The 21,638-nt window shown below is 43.1% G+C and overlaps 2 protein-coding genes across 6 annotated transcripts in view; one reads left to right on the forward strand and one right to left on the reverse strand.

Annotated features, from left to right (window-relative positions):
• Positions 1-21,638, reverse strand: part of LOC126980352 (myogenesis-regulating glycosidase-like) — a 22,034-nt gene continuing 396 nt past the window's right edge. The window contains exons 1-13 of one of the 3 annotated variants that reach the window (XM_050830128.1): positions 8,699-9,010; positions 4,403-4,557; positions 4,051-4,264; positions 3,619-3,778; positions 3,325-3,489; positions 2,951-3,124; positions 2,379-2,474; positions 2,167-2,262; positions 1,719-1,948; positions 1,357-1,514; positions 704-849; positions 403-559; positions 1-276 (exon numbers count right to left, since the gene is read on the reverse strand). In XM_050830128.1, the coding sequence (XP_050686085.1) occupies positions 83-276; positions 403-559; positions 704-849; positions 1,357-1,514; positions 1,719-1,948; positions 2,167-2,262; positions 2,379-2,474; positions 2,951-3,124; positions 3,325-3,489; positions 3,619-3,778; positions 4,051-4,264; positions 4,403-4,547 (1,935 nt within the window). In that variant the 5' untranslated portion in view covers positions 4,548-4,557; positions 8,699-9,010 and the 3' untranslated portion in view covers positions 1-82. Of the gene's footprint in view, positions 277-402; positions 560-703; positions 850-1,356; positions 1,515-1,718; positions 1,949-2,166; positions 2,263-2,378; positions 2,475-2,950; positions 3,125-3,324; positions 3,490-3,618; positions 3,779-4,050; positions 4,265-4,402; positions 4,558-8,698; positions 9,011-21,638 lie in introns of those variants that run through there. The other 2 variants (XM_050830127.1, XM_050830129.1) reach the window with 2 other exon arrangements.
• LOC126980354 (trimethyllysine dioxygenase, mitochondrial-like) overlaps positions 19,563-21,638 on the forward strand; it is an 8,201-nt gene continuing 6,125 nt past the window's right edge. For 2 of the 3 annotated variants that reach the window (XM_050830136.1, XM_050830137.1), the window contains exons 1-2: positions 19,576-20,127; positions 20,328-20,368. In XM_050830136.1, coding sequence (XP_050686093.1) covers positions 20,081-20,127; positions 20,328-20,368 — 88 coding nt within the window. In that variant the 5' untranslated portion in view covers positions 19,576-20,080. Of the gene's footprint in view, positions 20,128-20,327; positions 20,369-21,638 lie in introns of all 3 variants that reach the window. The other variant, XM_050830138.1, reaches the window with a different exon arrangement.

The raw sequence follows: 21,638 nt of genomic DNA on the forward strand, positions 1-21,638 counted from the left end.
TTCATTGTTATATAAAAGTATGATTCACACTGCTAAAGTTACCTGAAATCTACTTCTCTGTGCCCTATCTTTGGGGCAGTAACTAATCCTCCAATCTGGTGAAGTAGACTAGAGTGTCAAGGGTGATATTGTACAAGGTGAAAGTTTTGGGGCCAGTGTCAACTAGCTCTGTGCCTTCCTGTTTCCATTGCCCTGGAGGTAGCACCACGTCTAAAGAGTTTCCAGTATTGAATTCCACCACGGGTACCACCAACAGGTCATCCCCGACCAGAAACTCTGTTGATGAAATAAGACTAAATTAAGGAATTTCTAGTGTAGCAGCAGTGTCATTCTTGTCATCTTCATAAGTGCCGATTAGTGTGGATAGGTAAGAAAGACGAGCTGTGGGAAGAATATACTCACGCTGGTCTGCAGTGAGGCACTCAGACAGGGTGGGGCAGAGCCACCAGGTGGGCCGAATCATTGGGGCCACAGAGGTGGTTGTCTCTTCGGCCAGGCTGAGCAAAAGTGGTGTGTACTGAGAGTGAAGTCTTGTAACTTCCTGACACAGCTCTGTCACCTTTAAAAGTGGGAACAAAATTAAATTAATGAATAAATGTTAAATTTGAGAATTGATTGGGGCCATTCAGGTGATGTACATGGGAACCCAGAGAACTTCCTTTGACTAATATGCCATGTTTTCTCAAAATAAGGAGTAAGTCACCTCATCATCATACTCCCAAGGCAGGAGAGAAAACTGGAGGGCTGGCATGAAGGCACTGGCTTGGGCCCACCTCACAAACAGCTGCTTGCTGGGCTGCCCATTCCCTCCAATCATGTCTGGCAGCACAAATGGGTAGCCCAACAACCCTGAAAGATGATTGGGGTACATTGTGGGGATTACTGTTAATAATGCAGTTTATGGAAACTTGTGTCATGTGGTGGAATATTTTTTACTTGATTAAAATCATCCACTCACTGCCGTAATTAATTATTTTTACCATAGTGAAAAACATAATACTCCAGGATTATTCAACTATTATAAGCAAAGGTCCAGTTAGACAAGTTCAACTGTATGCAGAGGTCTGCATAAGTGTTGTAGCTGGGCCCAAGGGTCCAGGAGAAAAATATAACTAAATAACATGAAGGTCCTGGTGACTGATTCTTGCAAGTGTAAATTCTTTGACTGACTGTAGGGCCAACAATCAGTCCAGGAAATACACTTGCAAGAATCCATTGCTGGGACCTTCATGTTATTCAGTTACATTTTTCTACTCCTGGAGCCTGGGGTCCAGCTACAACACTCGGAAGGTCTGGATTCAGACCGCAGGCAGCCAATTGAGTAACCCTGTAATATACCATCAGGTATTTATGTACCAAAGTGCAGAAGGGTAGGAATAAGACTCTTCAGCCCATTGTCATTGCTCCAAGTGGAGTCCTTATCCAGCATCCGAAGAAAGGCACCATGGCGTTGAGTTCCTCGGCCAACCCTCGCCTCTATTATGGGCCCAAACTGTGTCACTGTCTCAATAAACCTGTCAGAGATGCAGACTATGTGATTCAACAGGAAACTGGTGAATGGAAACATGCTGAATATAAATTTGATAAGAAGTAAGTATGCTACAGTAGGTTAATTGTTGAAAGCAGTCGGTATTTATTTGAAATTAAACATGAAAGCAAACTGTTGACCTTCATGTGACACTGTACAATGCAACAGGCTGTGTCTCAGTGGGGCCTACTTGACAGAGTAGATACTGGGCCAGAACCGCTTATCTGCCTCAAGTGTGTAGTTATCAGGCAGCCAAGCACTTTCACCAGCATCAAACTTGAAGCTATCTATGCCAGTCTGTTGCTGCAGGTCCACCAAGCGTTGTATCCACCAAGCTGCAGCCTCAGCGTTGGTGAAGTCAAGGAGGCCAGCTTGGTCTGAATTCCACCAATGGATGAACTGCGTTGTGCCTGAGCTGTCCTATGAGGTTGATGGGAACAAATATCTTTACATGGCATGATCTGATACTCCTGTATAGCAATTGTAAATTTCAAGCTGAAAGTGCACAAAATCCATGACCATCAAATGCTTTAATCGGGAAAAAAAAACTAACCCTACTGATATCTCCGCTGAATATATATACTTGAGGGCCAAAGAAAAATATGGAATTGTTTGGGTTGTCAGGAGGACATGCCCACCTTGGCGAGGAAACCATGCTCATCAGCATAGGTGAAGGCTGGACAATCGCTGTTGATGAAGGGATGGACCCACAGTGTTACCCGGAAACCCTCACTCTGCATGACAAATAAAGAGAATGAGAAAATACAAATTAGTGTTTCTGGCAGCAACTTCCTCTACTTCATTGAAAGGGACTAATCAGAGTGCGTGTGTGTGTGTGTGTGTTGCTTACATGTAGCTGGTCCACCATGCCTTGTGGGTCAGGGAAACGTTCCGGGTTGAACACAGCCTCGCCGTAACATGTCTCCCAGTTGTCGTCGATTTCCACCTGCCAAGGGAGAGACAAAACCTGAGGATATTTTCCATCTCACTATTTACACACCCTTTCCCTCACCACTCTTAACGTTTGAACAGCAGTCCTTTGACACCCCTTCTCCTCCTTGGGCCAACTATATTGGATATCTTTGCCACTCTGCCCTCAGCTCCTTTCTGTTGTTTGTTTGTTTTCCTTTTTTAACTTTCTTGTCCAGCAACCACTTGCCTCCCACCTTAGTAACTAACACCCCAGGAGAAGTTTCTTCATGCTAAATAGGGGCCTGATGCCTATCACAGCTACCTCCGTTCACCTCTTGCTTCTTTTTATATGAGCAATGATTAGCGGGCTTTTTTGTCTTGATTTGTTTTTTTCCCTTGAACTGCTTCCTTTTGTGTATAATAATAATAATAAAAAAAATTATTACCCAAGCCACGTACTCTCCTTTCGCTCCACCAAGAGAATCATTTAATTCTTAGCCCAGCACACACCTGACTGTTGTTGAAGCCATGCTCAGCGACTGCCCGGGCAATATCGAGGACTCTAGAGTCGTTTACATCGACGTGGTATTTTACCCAAGTGGACCAGATAGGGTCACGCATCATGCGGGAGTCCGGCACGCCAGCTGGCAGCTCGAAGAACTTGGTAAAGGTTGCTTCGTGAACCTGTGGTGAGTAGAGATGGGAATTAATAATTAGCAGCCTTATTACTGACAATTTACAGTAGAAAAATGTGTAACAGCCATCTAATACGACACTTGCAGGAGAGCAGTGACACACGTATAAAGAAGAGGAACTTATTGGGTATAGCCCCGCATACTTTCGGGGTAAGTACCTGTACAAGGCTTATACAGGGGGTCACAGACCTGCTTGACGTCGTCAGCGGAGCAGAGAAAATACGTGAGGGTAAGGGGGCTGCCCAGAGCGGCAGCGAAGGGTGGGTCGTGGCGGGCAGCCAGACACAATTCGTCCGCCGTCCTGTCGCCGTCCGTGTCTGGGACGCTCAGGAACAGCGGTGTTTGCTCCTCCACCTGCAGCAGAATATACACATTTCAGAGTAACAACCTGCCTGCCCCTATCAGACCGACAGGGATCAGTAAGTCAACAAACTAATAACGACAAGACTTGTAACTCAAAAAGGTCATGCTGGCCAGCCTCACCCGCACCGCCACGCCCTGCGACGACACCCAGTACGCCTCCGACACTCCGCCGTACAAATGCTTGCGGTCCTGTGACATGTCGGCCGTGATGAAGGCGGTCTCAGCACGCGGTTCATTCTCCATCGGCCACGGCTGCTTTGCTTGCTGGCCGCCACCATACCTGGAAGTGGCACACGCCGACTCGAAGATACACCGTGATAAATGGACAGCACAAGGAATTTCTGAATGGACTACGCCAATAGGGATTTGAATAGGTGTTAAGTGCACCTATGACTCAAAACACTTAAGTAAGAGGAAGGATACTGCGTAATAAGAAAAAAAGAAATATTCCGAATGATAAGCAAATAATACAAGTTCATAACTTGTCGGCTGGTTATGTGCATCTTTGTCGACTATTTTCCGCACGCCGCGCCCTTCCCTCGCCCCACCCACCAGTGTCCCTCCAGCAGCACACAGTCCAGTAGCTCCGCGAGACTGCCATTGCCGCCGCCATCGCCACCGCTGGTCCAGGCCACCTTCTGGCAGTGGTCTTCGACCGTCACCACCACTCGCGCTACGCTGAAATCTAGGCATGAGTCGCCCTCGCCGCACGGCGTCCCTTCCGCACCCTCAGGCAGCGTGAGACCCCACCGCACGTGGGCCTCTCCTACCGATGGGGCAAGGGAAGTAACAAGACGATGACACCAACGATTCGCGCGTTCAACGAAGCACACGCTCACTCATCAATACTGAATCGTTGCTGCTGCTCAGCACTGGGGTGACGGAAGGAGAGGAGGAAGCCTACCTCTAGGGTGGACGAAGTGTAGGGTGTGGTAGGCGTCCAGCGTTAGGGTGTTGTGGGGGACATTGGACACCCGCAGGAGGGGTTCACAGCTCCCGCCCGCCAACACCATCAACGACACCGTGATCCATGCCAAGCTATGCTGCATTGCTGCAAATCTTGTATAAGCACATTGCACATTTAAAGAGGCATATAGTAAGTGATACGTACGCCCTTGACAAAAAATAAACGAAGTGAATCGGCATGTGTTGGATAATATGCCTTCGTGAAAATTAATATTAAAGATATATATCGACTTTTATAATGGATATACGCATTACATCGCAAAAGGTGGGTGTGCACGCCGGTGCCTAATCAAGTGAATGGAAAAATTATCCTAAACACAAGCAGCGAATCGCACTGTTATATACGGGGAGGCAGACTTGCACGATCTCAGTCGATCTGCTTGGTTAGGCATTCTAAAAAACCCTCCTGTTTTCTACGACCGGTGGTTCACCTGCAGTAGAACAGCAGCACCAGTGGCGGATCCAGCTCCAGGTGGAGGGGGGGGGGAGCTGATGTACAAGATGGGCGCCATACCATGCCATACCATATATATATATATATATATATATATATATATATATATATATATATATATATATATATATATATATATATATATTGATTGATTGATTGATTGATTGATTTATTGGGGGCCCTGCAGGTTTTTTTTAGGGTAAGTAAGAAGGGGCCTAAGATGGCAATACCAAGTGGGAGCACTAAATGTAGTAATAATAATAGCGGCTGCAGGGTAAGGCAAGGGGTAGGTCTAAATGTGTACTATACAAACAGTAGAAGTATTAGGAATAAGATAGATTTATTGAGGGGAAAGGCGTGCGTAGAGAAATTTGATATGATAGCGATCACAGAGTCATGGATAAACACTGCAGACAGACACTTTCTCCCAGAATTAGAGATTGAAGGGTATAAGTTATTCCACCAAGATCGAATAGGCAGGAAAGGGGGTGGGGTCGCACTCTTCGTCAGGGATAATCTTAAGTGTGTCATTAACAACTCAATCAAGGAAGATAGCAATACAGAATCCCTCTGGGTATAAACAATAGGTAGGAAGGAGAAGCTTGTCATCGGAGTACTTTACAGACCGCCCAACCTTACCAGGGACAGTAGCCAACCCCTTTTACAAGAAATTAGTAGGGCGTCAAGATATAGGAATGTGTGTGTAATTGGGGATTTCAATTATAGGAACATAGAGTGGGATACTTTATCCGGAGACCAAGAGGCACAGGATTTGTTAGATGTGATACAGGATAGTTTCCTTAAGCAGTTAATTAGGACACCAACGAGGGAAGAAAATATTTTGGATTTGTTGTTAACTAATAGAGATGACATAATAAGCAACATTGAGTTTGGGGATTCATTAGGTAACAGTGATCATAAGGAAATTAGATTAATATTAAATGGAAGGATAGAGTAAGCAGTAACAACACATTAATACCTGACTTCAGGAAGGCAGACTACGAGAGGTTAAGAAAGCAGCTGCAGAGGTTTAGGGGAGCGAGATCAGAAGTAGGTCAGGACCCAGAGCAGGGAGGGGCGGTAATCTCTGGTGAAGTCACTAGTCAGGTCAGTAGCTTGGAGGGTGAGTACAATAGTCTGGTCAGGGAGATTAAATTAGGACAAACAGTTTATACCTCACAGGGGAGTCAGGTCAACAGGTAATTACCCGCGATGGATGACAGACAGGCTAAAAACTGAAATAAGAAGGAAAAGAGGACTATATGTTAGAATTAAAAGGGGGGAAACTCACTTAAGGGATAGTTACAACGATTTAGCTAGAGCAGTAAAGTAAAACACACGTATGGCAAAACGTAATTATGAGATTAGAATTGCCAGGGAAGCAAAGACCAATCCAAAGGGCTTCTTTCAGCTTTATAGGACCAAGGTTAGGGATAAGATAGGGCCGCCTAAGTCAGGAGAATCACTGATTGATAGTGATGAGGAAATGAGCGAGGCGTTAAATAGATATTTCTTAACTGTATTTACCAAAGAAAGATTAGATGATATACCTCAGGGAGAACAGATCTACAAGGGAGAAGAGGTAGAAGAATTAACCGACATCAACATAAGTAGGGAGCTCGTGATAAGACAGATAGATAGACTTAAAGTCACTAAGGCGCCAGGGCCAGATGAACTTTTCCCCAGGGTAATAAAGGAATGTGAAACTGAAGTAAGTGGGCAGTTAACAGAAGTATTTAGGAAGTCACTAGACAGAGGGGTGGTGCCTGTTTCATGGAGGCAGGCACACGTTATTCCAATATTTAAGAAGGGAGACAAATCTACTATGGAGAACTATAGGGCGATTAGTTTGACGTCAGTTATAGGTAAAATGATTGAGTCAATAATAGCTGATAGTATTAGGGACCATATAGACAGACATAATTTAATTCACGACTCACAGCATGGGTTTACTAAAGGAAAGTCGTGCCTCACTAATCTTATATCCTTTTACAATAGAGTATACGAGGCAGCTGACAATGATGAGAGCTATGATGTGGTTTATCTTGATTTTAGTAAGGCCTTCGATAAGGTACCTCACCAGAGACTGTTAAATAAAATCAGGGCTCATGGGATAAGAGGGAAGGTATTTGATTGGATTAAGGCGTGGATTAGCGACAGGAAACAGAGGGTTACCATTAACGGTAAAAAATCCGAATGGGGTAATGTTACCAGTGGGGTTCCTCAAGGTTCAGTTTTTGGCCCGCTTTTACTCATTATCTACATCAATGACATAGACAATGGGATAACTAGTGACATAGGTAAATTTGCAGATGACACCAAAATAGGACGCACTATTAGGACAGGGGAGGATGCTAGAGCACTGCAGGAGGATCTCAACAAACTGTCAGCTTGGTCAGAGAAATGGCAGATGAATTTTAACATCACCAAGTGTAGCGTACTTAGTGTAGGAACACGCAACCCATTACACGGGTATAGTTTAGACTCCACAGCGATAGGCAGGTCTGAGTGTGAAAGGGATTTGGGAGTGTTAGTGAACTCTGACCTAAAACTAAGGAAGCAATGTATTAGTGCGAGGAATAGGGCTAACAGGGTATTAGGCTTTATTAACAGGACGGTAACCAACAGGAGTGCAGAGGTCATCCTCAGACTCTATTTAGCGTTAGTTAGGCCACACTTAGATTATGCTGTCCAGTTTTGGTGCCCACACTACAGAATGGACATCAACTTGCTAGAATCAGTTCAGAGGAGGATGACCAAGATGATTCAGGGGCTGAGGAACCTCCCATATCAAAATAGGCTGAAACATCTAAACTTACATTCACTAGAGAGACGAAGAGTGCGGGGAGATCTGACAGAAGTATTCAAATGGGTCAAGGGTTACAACAAAGGCGATATAAGTAAAGTACTGAGAATTAGCCAGCAGGATAGAACTCGCAGTAATGGATTTAAATTAGAAAAGTATAGATTTAGGAGAGATATAGGCAAGCATTGGTTTAGTAATAGGGTGGTGGGGGAATGGAATAGACTCAGCAATCACATAGTTAGTGCAGGGACGATAGCTTGTTTTAAGAGTAGACTGGATAGCTACATGGACGAGGACGACAGGTGGCAGTGAGGTGTGGGTGCAGTAAGGTGACGGGGTACTGGTGCGTGTCTAGTACCGCCGGTATAACGAGGAACTACACCTCACCCACCGTGAATAGTGGGGGGGATTCTGGAGCTGCCCTGTGTAGGCCACCCGACCTCTTGCAGTTTCCCTATGTTCTTATATATATATATATATATATATATATATATATATATATATCTATATATATATATATATATATATATATATATATATATATATATATTTCTATTCTTTCTTTACTTTTTACAAATACAAATGCGATAATGTTCGCAATTTCTTTTATTTGTTTTGTACGTTTATTATTATTTATTATTATTATTATTATTATTATTATTATTATTATTATTATTATTAGTAGTAGTAGTAGTAGTAGTAATAGTAGTAGCAGTAGTAGTAATAATAGTAATAGTAGAAGTAGCAGTATTGTTATTATTATTATCATTATAATTAGTAGGCTAATAAGCTAGTGTTCACAGGAATGGTTACCCCCAGATCTCAGTGAATTGATTGATTGATTGATAGTTTATTGTTGCAAGTAAACAACAAAGGAGAAAGGAGGAGCATGCCATCCCAACCCCCAGGCAGTACAGAGTGTGATTATACAATGAAAGGGCGCAATTACCGTGCAATTAAGTCAATTTACTCACCCCAGCAGCCAAAACTATCAAGGAAAATGGGTGAGTGAGTAGGGCACGAGGAGAGCCTGTGGGTGTATGGACGTGTGACCGGCTTCCAGGACTAATATGAAGAAGGCGCTGGGAACCGGCAAGTGTTTGCCTGGCAGCCTCATCCTCCTGCCCCCAGGTGCCTCCCGCCCTGCGTTGCCTTCCTCCCAGTAGCGTCATGCCCGTTACGTTATCTTACTTTTATGCTTTTTATTGTCTCTATTACCTCAAAACAGCTGAGGCATTCTCAGAGGTAACGTGTGAGTGAGTGTGTGTGTGTGTGTGGTTATAAATTTATAATAATAATAATAATAACAATATTATTATTATTATTATTATTTTTTTTTTTAGTAGTAGTAGTATTAATTATAATAATGATAATAATGATAATAATAATAATAATAATAATAATAATAATAATAATAATAATAATAATAACAAAGAACCCGACGTCAAGCTCTCCGCAGAGAGTCTGTAGGCGGTTGTTGAGGCTGAAGGCCTTACTGGAGAGAGAGAGAGAGAGAGAGAGAGAGAGAGAGAGAGAGAGAGAGAGAGAGAGAGAGAGAGAGAGAAACCTGTCACCTTACTGCACCCACACCTCACTCCACCTGTCATGCGGACATTAACTGTTGCTTTACTCGATTGTTAACTTACGCTACTTGCAATCTAGGTTGTGGGGGAGAATAATATGAATTTAGGTTGACGTCTTGCTGCAATCTGTCTGAAAACATGCGAAGAAGGGTCAGTATAATCTTATATCCCTGAAGTACTTATCCAATGAAGACTTAAAGCTATTGATACTCTGTGCGGTAACTACTGACGGTGGGAGTCTATTCCAGTGATCGACGACTCTATTATTGAAAAAACTTTTGCGCACCAATGTGTTACGTCGGTTTCCCTTTAACTTCATACCGTTGCTGCGTGTTCTTGTGTTGGTGTCTCTCTGAAATAGACTATCTGGGTTAATGTTGTCGAATCCATTAAGGATTTTGAACACTTCAATTAAGTCCCCTCTTATCCTTCGCTTTTTTAGGGAAAACATTATCTAAACGCTTTAAACGCTCGTCATATGGCAAGTTTCGGAGCGCTGGAATTTGTTTGGTTGCTCGTCGCTGTATCTTTTCTAGCAAAACTTGATCCTTGATATAGTTCGGTGACCAGAACTGAACGGCGTATTCTAGGTGTGGTCTTACAAATGCTAAATATAATCTCTTCATAAGTTCGGGTGATTTATAATCAAAGTTTCTTGAGATTAATCCTAACATCATATTGGCTTTTTTACTCGCTGCAGAACATTGATCACTCATTTTAAGAGTGTTACTGATAATGACACCAAGATCTTTTTCTTGTTTTACTTCGCTGAGCTCATGTCCTTGAATCTGATATTTAAAGTTAGGATTTTTTTTCACCTATGTGCATTACTTTACATTTGTCTACGTTAAAACTCATTTGCCATTTTTCGCTCCAGTCGTCAAGTCTTATTAAGTCTGATTGAATCTTTTCGCAACTTTCACTGTTCATTACCGTACCTCCTAATTTGGTGTCGTCGGCGAATTTGGCTACTTTTGATAGAATATCAGCTTCTAAGTCGTTCACGTAAATTATGAATAGTGTTGGCCCCAGGACCGAACCTTGGGGCACGCCACTGGTGACGGGTTGCCAATCCGATGCTTCACCATTAAGAACTACACGTTGTTCTCTGTCGGTGAGCCAGTCATGAATCCACGCACAAAGATGGTCGTTAATACCGTGGGAACGCAGTTTTGAAATAAGCCTAACGTGAGGAACTTTATCAAACGCTTTCTGAAAATCTAGGTAAATTACGTCATATGGGCTTCGGGCGTCCCAAAATGTATAAACATCGTCGAAAAAAGTTAATAGGTTGGTAAGGCAAGACCGATTACTACGAAATCCGTGTTGACTATCAGTTATCAAATCATTTGTTTCAAGGAAAGTGATAATTTTATCCCTGATAATTTTTTCGAATAGTTTAATTAGGACAGACGTAAGGCTGATAGGACGATAATTACTGGCTTGTTTTTTATCTCCTTTTTTAAAGATCGGGGTAATATTGGCCTTTTTCCACTCGAGAGGCACTTTAACAAACGCTTTCTGAAAATCTAGGTAAATTACGTCATATGGGCTTCGGGCGTCCCAACAGGAGGAGGAGGAGGAAGAAGAAGAAGAAGAAGAAGAAGAAGAAGAAGAAGAAGAAGAAGAAGAAAAAGAGGAGAAAGAGGATAGGGAATAAGAGAGAGAACTCATGAAGGTAATGATATTGATAGTGATGCCGTTCTACTACTACTTCTAAAAATAATAATATTAATATTAATAATAATAATAATAATAATAATAATAATAATAATAATAATAATAATAATAATAATAATAATAATAATAATGATGATAACAATAATAATAATAATTATAATAAAACGAAGAAGAACCCTTTCCTCCTTCACTCCAATTCTCCTTTCCCTTTAATCCTCCCGCATACTCTCTCTCTCTCTCTCTCTCTCTCTCTCTCTCTCTCTCTCTCTCTCTCTCTCTCTCTCTCTCTCTCTCTCTCTCTCCTACACACACACACACACACACCCACACCCCCACACACTCGCCTGACAGTTCCCGTCCCCAGGGATATAAGGAGGGACAGGGGGACAGAGGGGGAGGAAAAGCGACCTTGCCAAATTTCGTCTCCGGCGATTTTGAGTGTCCCGAGGAGCAGTTGAAGTGGCTGGTGGGGCGGTAATATGGCCTTGATAACTGTTATCTACTGCCATCACCGGGTCACTGGTCTTTGCACTATGCGCTCCTTTAAGTGTGCTGCGTTACAGAACTTTTTACGAGGCCCTCAAGGCTGCCGATCGTTATGCGATCCATGGCGCGGCGTCATATGTTCTTCATTGCATCAAGTGTTGTTCTGTCCTGCACTAATGGCAGATTGAGCTTTATGTAAGGTATGAACGAGGCTTACATAAAAAAAGGACGTAATGAGCGGAGCCAACAATCAGCTGGTTGAGTTGACAATTTCCTGCTTTTTACAGGTGATCATCTAATTACTATACGGTTCATTTGAACATAAGAACATATAAGAACGTAGGAGTCTGCAAGAGGCCGGTAGGCCTGTACAAGGCAGCTCCTTTGAACCTAAGCTCCCGTGTATCTAACCCCACCTAATATCGCTGTCCATGAATTTATCTAATCTATTTTTTAATGTGACAATTGTATTGGCACTCACCACATGACTGCTAAGCCTATTCCACTCATCCACCACTCTATTAGTAAACCAATTTTTGCCTATGTCCCTGTTGAATCTGAATTTATCCAGTTTAAACCCATTTATCCAGTTTAAACCCATTACTTCATGTTTAAACCCATTACTTCGTGTAATAACAAAATAATAATAATAAATAGAAATTAGCAAGAACTTAAATATGAGTTTAAATATAAGCTGCTAAATGCCGGTGTGTCTGAGTGTGTGTGTTTTTTACGTCTTGGCCTATTGCGCCGGTAGGCTTCTTCCCGGTGGATCCTGATGGTCGGTCCAAGGCTTCTTTCCGGTGGGTCCTGATGGTCGGCCCAGCGCGTTCTGGCGCAGGCGAGTGTTTATAGTGGCGCCATCTTGCATTGGCTCATGCTGCCCTCCCGGAGCTCATCTTTAATCCTAGAATCTAGAGTCCGGGTTGATAGGTGGTCTTCTGGACAGCATGTGGGTAGTTTTAAGCCACTCGGCGGCGGCTGAAAAATCCCAGCTTGGTGGCACCGGTCGGGGATTGAACTCGCGTCCTCCTGGACGCGAGGCCGTCTTGTTATCCGTTCAGCCACCGCCTAACCCGTGTGTCAGACTGCACGCACACAATGACATTTGCTTACGTAGAAGGATGGAGGACTAATGACACACACACACACACACACACACACACAGGGACTGAAAGAAGGAATGAAGCAAATAAGGAAGTAAAAAAGGAAGTAATGTAGCAAGGAGTAAATGAATATATAAAGGAATGAAGGAAAGGATGAAGGATTGAAAGGAAAACATATAGCAAGAAGTGAAGGAATATTTTGAGGGAATTAAGGAATCTAGAAAGGAGTAAATAAATAGATAAATAGATAATAAAAAAATAATAGCCTTGGCCAATCACTTTATCCACCAATCGACCTAAAAAGTGTGTGTGTGTGTGTGTGTGTGTGTGTGTGTGTGTGTGTGTGTTCTGTAACCCTTCTCGTCCCCTCCTTCCCTCCTCTTCTTTCTTCTTCCCTCTCCCCTTTTCCTCCACCCCGTCTCCACCTCTCCACTTCCTCCTACTTCACTTCTTACTCCTGCCCCCCCCTTCATGACTCCACCAACATAACCTTCCTCCCTCCTCCACTCCCTCCACTTCTTTCCTCCACCTCGACTCCTCTCTTCGACCCCTTAGGCTTAAAGTCTTAAACCACGATCACACGCGTGTGCAATGACATATAAGAGTGTTAGACTGATTGATTGATAGTTTATTGTTGCAAGTAAACAGCAAAGGAGAAGGGTGGAGCATGCCTAATCTTTTTCTGCGGATTATTACAACAATCGTGTGTGTGTGTGTGTGTGTGTGTGTGTGTGTGTGTGTGTGTGTGTGTGTGCCATATACAACGATTCACACGACAAGACAAGTTAAACACACTACTTCACACATCTTGTCATACATGCTATATAAAAAGAAAATACCTGGCCAATGCAACGGAAATGAACACGGAGGCCACGCGCAGCTATAGCTTATGCCCCTAACTTTACCTTGCTTTACACCCTATTATACATGAGAGAGAGAGAGAGAGAGAGAGAGAGAGAGAGAGAGAGAGAGAGAGTGAGTGTCTACGTATTTGTTTCCCGCCAGTCAAGTCAAAGGCACGATTATGACGAGACACGTGTGTATGTGTGTGTGTGTGTGTGTGTGTCTCTCTCTCTCTCTCTCTGCTTCGTCACTTCCCTTTCCTTCCCTTTGTCATCACTTAAATTAACCATTGTTATTATTATTATTATTATTATTATTATTATTATTATTATTATTATTATTATTATTATTATTATTATTATCATTATTATTATTGCATTCACTGTTCTTGACATTAAAGCAACACCATCACCACCACCGACAATAAAAACAACAACAGCAAAATAAATAGCAACAACCACTAATATTACTATTCCTACTCATACTCCTACTACTATTACTACTACTACTACATGACTTCTAGCACCATTATCATTATATTTTTAATAACTGAAGAAGAAAAGAATAACAGAGAACAAAAAGAAAGAACCCAAAGGAGAAAAAAGTCGTAGATAATGATAATAAAGAAGAAAGAATAACAAAGAGAACGAGAAGAAAAAACCCAAAGGAGAAAAAAGAAGTCGAAGATAATGATAATAAAGAAGAAAGAATAACAAAGAGAACGAGAAGAAAAAACCCAAAGGAGAAAAAAGAAGTCGAAGATAATGATAATAAAGAAGAAAGAATAACAAAGAGAACAAGAAGAAAAAACCCAAAGGAGAAAAAAGTCGTAGATAATGATAATAAAGAAGAAAGAATAACAAAGAGAACGAGAAGAAAAAACCCAAAGGAGAAAAAAGTCGTAGATAATGATAATAAAGAAGAAAGAATAACAAAGAGAACAAGAAGAAAGAACCCAAAGGAGAAAAAAGTCGTAGATAATGATAATAAAGGAGAAAGAATAACAAAGAGAACGAGAAGAAAAAACCCAAAGGAGAAAAAAAAAGAAGTCGTAGATTAATTAAAGCGTGTCAGGACGAAGGAAAACGCGGAAAAGAACCAACCAACCAACCGACCAAGCAACCAACCAACCAACCAGTCCGTGATGCGACGCCGGAAGACAAAGTGGAGAAGAAAATAACTGAACAAATAAATAAAATAAATAAGTAAATTAATACATACATAAAGTTAAAACGAAGTGTGACCAAATGAATCACACGAAATAGAAACAAAATAAAAAGGTGAAGAGGAAAAGAATAAAAAAAAAAAAAAAAAGAGAAGGAGGAGTTATACAAGTGAGGTCAATAATGAGACGGAGACTAAAGGAGGACACGACTGCTGGAGGGAAGGAGGAAGGGAGGGATGGAGGTAAGGAGAGAAGATGAAAAGCTGAAGGAAGGAAAGAGGAGGAGAAGGAATGACGGTGAATTATGCAACACCACCTCCTCCTCCTCCTCCTCCGCCTCTTCCTCCTCCTCCTAGCTTAAAAACCTCTTATCTACATCACCTTCTTCAGATTTTCCGTGTGTGTGTGTGTGTGTGTGTGTGTGTTATGAGAGAGAGAGAGAGAGAGAGAGAGAGAGAGAGAGAGAGAGAGAGAGAGAGAGAGAGAGAGAGAGAGAGAGAGAGAGAGAGAGAGAGAGAGAGAGAGAGAGAGACCCCCATCCTTCTTCCTAATGCAAGAGTTGACTATTCCCTCTCTCATTTAATACTCGTACTCGAACTTTATTTAACTCGAATATAGTATGCTATGTTTTTTTTTTTTTTTTTTTTTTTTTTACTTTCAAGCAACAAAAATAATATAAACTATGCCTGATCTAAGACTCATCCTAATCTCGGTAATTGTCATGATTTCCTTATTCAGGGAATGGCCCGTGGAAAAATACCGCGGAAGTGACCGCCATTTTGATTGAGAGAGCGGGAACTCAGTCCCTCACCAAGGCGGGAAACAGGACCTTTTTCAAATCATTTCGTTATTACTGCCAAAGCTGAGCTATGTGTGGGAAGCATGACCCACTATTACCAAGTGCATGTGTTAGGTTATTAATAAATAATAAATCCATAGCCGTTAGGGCGTTTTAGCGTAAGTGTTGCACAGAAAACGAGATGTCAGTATGGCGAGAGCTGGCATCTTGACCGCGGCCGGGGAGCGGAGCATTGTGGGTCCCGCCGCCATCTTCCGGCATCTTCCTCCGAGACTCCAACGCGACAAGACGTCCCTCACCGCCTCCCGCGCCACGCTGTCCATCGTGGTGGTTTTCCTGCCTTTGTAGCATCCACAAGTCCAGAGTGACCGTGTACTCAGGCGAGGGAAGCCGTTGGGAAGTAAGGAGGGCACGGCGTGTTGCAGAGAGGAACGAAGAGGACAGAAGGACTCCAGGCGGAACGGACCACGAGGAAGACAAGGTGTGACTTGGCTTTCTCCCACCTACAGCTAAGTAATCTATTTGCTAGGATGTTTTAAGATAGATAGCTAGGTTGCTGTGTGCTTGGTATTAATTAATTATTCTTAATTTCCAGCGAGTTTCTTTGTTGCTTAAATAAACTTAAGAGCTGGTTCATCTGGTCTTTGCTTGTCCTATGAGAGATGTGACTGATCATATATTTGAATACTAAAGGACTAGGAGGGGCTGTGAGTCTGATAACTCAATTTTCAGATATTTTATTTTATATTTTTTATTGCTAAGAATTTACGGGATTTTCGGAAGTCCAGACCTTTCAAGTACCCCACAGTAATGTTCACCTAATTATTCATCAACGTCAATTTCTTAGTAATCTCATAAATCTGACTTTATTTCCGGTTTCCTTTCGCGAACTGTGCTTGAATCACCCTCACATCTTTGCTGTCCAACTCATTATGCAAGAGTTAGCTAATTCCTCACATATGTGAATTTGTTTGCAACCTCATGAATAATTGACCTTTTCCGGTTTCCTTTCAATTCTTAGAAGCGCAAAGCAACCCGCCGTCCAACTCATTAATGCAAGAGTTAAGGGGCTCTCACACATTCCCGGTCCCGGTCCCGATCGTCCCCGATGAGTCCCGATAAAGGGGCTCTCACACATTCCCGGTCCCGGTCCCGATCGTCCCCGATGATTCCCGATAAGTCGATCGGGGCCTGACCGCCGAGAAAATAGGCAATAGTCCCGGGACCGGCGGTAGACCGGCGACCATATACAATTTTCGATTTCTCCGACCGGCGACTGCAGCAGGTCAATCGGCAGTAGACCGCCGGCCTACCGGCGGCAGACCTGCGGCACATCGACGAGTAAACACTTTCTTTGCATTTTCATATATTTATAATTACCTCATAATCAGCTTCATACCTAAATTCATTCGTGTGCATAACTCTCTCTCTCTCTCTCTCTCTCTCTCTCTCTCTCTCTCTCTCTCTCTCTCTCTCTCTCTTCTTTCACCCATTCCTCTTCCTCCTTTCTCTCATCTCTTTCCATCCTCACAAAGACACAAAGATTGGTAACTCGGTTCTGACTGACGAAGACAGGCAAAGCCTCCAAGAGGATTTGCACAAAATTTCAGCTTGGTCGGATAGATGGGAGATGCCCTTTAACGTAGACAAGTGCCAGGTCCTTCAAGTTGGAACGAGGAATAAGAAGTTCGAATACGAAATGCGCGGCGTTAAACTCAAAAGCGTTCAATGCGTCAAGGACTTGGGGGTCAAAATCGCGTCAAACCTCAAATTCTCACAGCAATGCATCGATGCAGCAAATAAAGCGAACAGAATGTTGGGCTTCATTAAAAGAAACTTTGTATTCAAGAATAAAGATGTAATACTCCCGCTCTACAACAGTTTAGTCAGACGCCACTTGAAATATGCGGTACAGTTTTGGTCTCCCCACCATGCAAAGGATATTGCTAAATTAGAAGGTGTTCAGCGTCGGGCAACGAAAATGATCCCTTCCTTGCGCAACAAATCCTACGAAGAAAGGCTTTCTACCCTTAACATGTTCTCTCTTGAGAAACGTCGCCTCCGAGGAAAACTGATCGAATGTTTTAAAATACTTAATGGTTTCACGAATGTAGACAGATCAACATTGTTTATGATCGATGACACTTTGCGCACGAGAAACAATGGCGTAAAACTCAGATGTAGACAAGTAAATTCAGACTGCACCAAGTTTTTCTTCACCAACGTTGTAGTGCGAGAATGGAATAACCTTCCACCATCAGTGGTCCAGTGTAACACGATTGACTCCTTCAAAAATAAGCTCGACCGTCACTTCCTTCAACTTAATATCAACTAGAGTAGAAATGCAACGTTTTGGAGTCTTCTGATTAATGTAAAATCACTTAGGTTTAAGGACAGACCACCAAGTCTGGACCATGGGGTCTGTGTGGTCTGATTTTCTATGTAAATCTATGTAAATCCTTTCCTTCCTCACTCTCCTCCATCCCTCCCTCTCTCTTCCTCACTCCCTCCCACCTGTTCCTCCTTCCATTTCTCTCTCTCTCTCTCTCTCTCTCTCTCTCTCTCTCTCTCTATATATATATATATATATATATATATATATATATATATATATATATATATATATATATATATATATATATATATATATATATATAATTTTTTTTTTTCTCTTTCACCCATTCCTCTTCCTCCTTTATCTCATCTCCCTCTCTCTCTCTTCATCCCTCGCTCCTACCTGTTCCTCCTCGTTTTCCTCCTTCCTCCCTTGCTAATCCCCAGGTCAGACACAGGTGTTCACTCGCGGTCTACCGCCGGTCTGCCGTGGGTTGTCGGCGGTTGACCGCCGGTCGACCAGATATATTTTTCGACACCGCCGGTCGACCGGGCGCATCGCCGATATCTTTGAAAATTTTTAAGTTGACCGGCGGTGGTCGGCTGCGTCTACGGTCCTCAGGGTCGACCGCCGATAATCCCCGATCTTACAGCCGGTCGAGCGGCGACCGGCTTATCGGGAGTCATCGGGGACGATCGGGACCGGGACCGGGAATGTGTGAAAGCCCCTTTCAAGGGGCTCTCACACATTCTCACACAAAAATATTAGGAATGTGTGAGAGCCCCTTTCAAGGGGCTCTCACACATTCCCGGTCCCGGTCCCGATCGTCCCCGATGACTCCCGATAAGCCGGTCGCCGGTCGACCGGCTGTAAGATAGGGGATTGTCGGCGGCAGACCGCCGGTCTACCGCCGAATAAAATCGATTTTATTCGGCACCCGGTACCGGTACCGGGTGCCGAGTGGAATCATTACAAATCGGTACTGCTCAGTGCCGAGTGCTCATAACACTATCGGTACTGGGCCTCGCTCAAAGTGTCGGAAGACTAACGGTACCATCAGTACCGTTTGGGTTCCCAGTGCCCCCGCTTATAGGGACACTCGCTTGCCCTCCATGCTTGCCTGTGTGGTGTTGGGCCCGGCTGTGCGAGTCGCTGCATGTCGATCCGTCTTCCCGCCATTTTGTCCTGCCTGATGTTTCCATCCTCCCGTTCGGCTCCATTATTTTATTAACTTATCTATTATATAATTTTTCATGTCTGATTCTTTTTTTTTATAGTTTTGCTAATATATATATATATATATATATATATATATATATATATATATATATATATATATATATATATATATATATATATATATATATATATATATATATATACTGTTATCGTTATTAGACTTTCTTTTTTCTTTCTTTATTTTTACATCTTACATATTGTAAATGTGTACATATATGTTGATGAGCGGGCAACGGCCCGCCGGTGGGGGGAGTGTCAGGGCCACCCTGGTGGCTGGTCTATGAGTCCATCCATAGTTATGCTAATTTCTATCGAAAAATAAATATTCACTTCATTCAGTGGAGAGAGAGAGAGAGAGAGAGAGAGAGAGAGAGAGAGAGAGAGAGAGAGAATATCCATATCACCGAGATATCCAATCAGGCACTCAGTCTCAGCCTCACGCGTATTGGTACCTTTACCGAGCAGTCTGGTACCGGCACCCATTCCTTCAGGTATCGGTACCAGTACCGCTACTAACGGTACCAGCTATACACCCGTTAGTAGCGGTACTGGTACCGATACCTGTCCACCCCCTAGACTCTAGAGGCTAGAGCCGCTAGACCATGGGCTAGAGTGCCAGTGTTTCTTAAAGTGTGGTCCGCGGACCCCCAGGGGTCCGTGGAATGTTCCAAGGGTTCCACAGGATAATTTTTAATATCGATTTCAGTCAAATTTTCGGCCAAAACGTCATAAATTCCTATTTTTGTAGCACCAAATCCTGATGGCTTTTTACAGTGGCTAAGTCACATTGGGATTTGAAGATAAGCCAGTAATAAATAATTGTTGTAATTTCAGTATATTATGACCTGCAAACACTTTCAAACTCAAGAGGAAAATTATAATAATAAAGGGTCCGCTACATGAGTAATTTTAATAAAAGGGGTCCGCTGCACAAAAAAGTTTAAGAAACACTGGGCACCAGGGCTAGACTCTTCACGGCGGGGAGCCCGGGGGAAGCTGCAGCTGTCAGGGGCCGCCCACTCGCGGCACAGACTTCCAGTGGATGACTCACAGCGGCAACGGATTGAAGTGAACGGAAGCAGCAGCCGGCGTTGACCTGAGATTATCCTGACACTGTGGCATGTGGCTCAGCTCGGTGCTCAGGCCTGCCTCACTCACGGCGGCCAGGTGAGGCGACTTGTCAGCTGGTAATGTTTGGGTGATGACATGCCCCACAGGGCAAGGAAACTGCTTTGCTTCAGAAAGACACGCACGCACTCATGACCTTTACATTGGCTTATCTGGCTGTTACTGTTTAACGTGAGAACGACAAGCTATTTACTTCCGGTCCGAAAGGGTCACCTAACCTAACTGATGTGATCCTTCAGGTCATGTGCCAGGCGCCAGTATGGGACCCGCAAACCGAAAGGTAAGGTGTGGTGTCAACCTGTGTGGCGGGCACTCTGCTGCTACTACTTGACTATTTCACTTTATATGTTACCACTGGAGTGAACTGAACTATACATGCAGTGGGATAAATTATAATAGTACTTTTCGGTAAAGATTCGTTTTAGTACCGTGTCAGTATCTCATTATCTACTTTATGAAACATCACTATCTCTTAATATATCTTTTCTACAAAAATTCAACAGTCATGGAAACGCTTTGAAAATCCAATTCAAGTACTTTTTTTTTACTCTTGAAAATAGGGGATAATGTTTACGAAAGCGCGTCACCTCTGGCGTCATGGCTGACGGTGCCTTCGCCGCAGCCGCAAAATAGCTCGCAGAGGGTTTAGGGTTGGGGAGCATATTTAAACTACTCCAACCGAACTTTATGACCTACTAACGGGAGGGGGGGGGCTGCGCCCCCCTGGACCCCCCCCACATGTATATGTGACTTATTTCAGCGAGGAGGTATTTCTCGCAACACCAGCGGCACCGTCGCCGCGGCCGTCGCTAGAGGAGGCGACGCGCTTTCGTAAACATTATTCCCTATTTTCAAGAGTAAAAAAAAAAGTACTTGAATTGTATTTTCAAAGCGTTTCCATGACTGTTGAAGGTTCGTAGAAGATATATGAAGAAGTACTGATGTTTCATAAGGTAGGTAAGGAGATGCTGGCACAGTACAAAAACGAATCTTAACCATACTTTTCTAGTTTTCAACTTCATAATTATATACCTAAAAAAAAATGTTTTTGTATCCTTCCAGTTCATTTTCATTTCATTTCTAGGGGACCCGCAGATGGCCACTCTCGGGTGGCATGATATGCGGGGGTTATGCGGGGGATTCAAGGGGCCAGGACAGGATTAGGATGAGGAAAGATATTGGGACATGGTGAAGGGCCAGGATTAGGGAGATAATGATTGATGATCCTATTCCTAATTGTGTCAAGAGTGGGACTATTAACTACATGAGATGGGAGATGATTCCACTCTTGGATGCTGCGGGGAAAGAATGAATACTTGAATATACTTGTGTTAGTTTGGTAAGTGTGGTATTTAAGGCTGTGGCTGCCTCTAGTGGATCGTGTAGTCGGGTGTAAATAAGGGTCTTTGTTTATGTCTACTAAATTGTTTGTGATTTTATACGTATAGCATTTTTTGTCTGTGTATTTGTGTCTGTGTCTTCCAACAACTGTAACTTCACCTTATCTTTCCAAAATGGACCCTCCAAAAATGAAAGTAGTTTTATAGTTT

The sequence above is a fragment of the Eriocheir sinensis genome, chromosome 44, assembly GCF_024679095.1.
Source record: "Eriocheir sinensis breed Jianghai 21 chromosome 44, ASM2467909v1, whole genome shotgun sequence".
Classification (NCBI taxonomy): Eukaryota; Metazoa; Arthropoda; class Malacostraca; order Decapoda; family Varunidae; genus Eriocheir; species Eriocheir sinensis.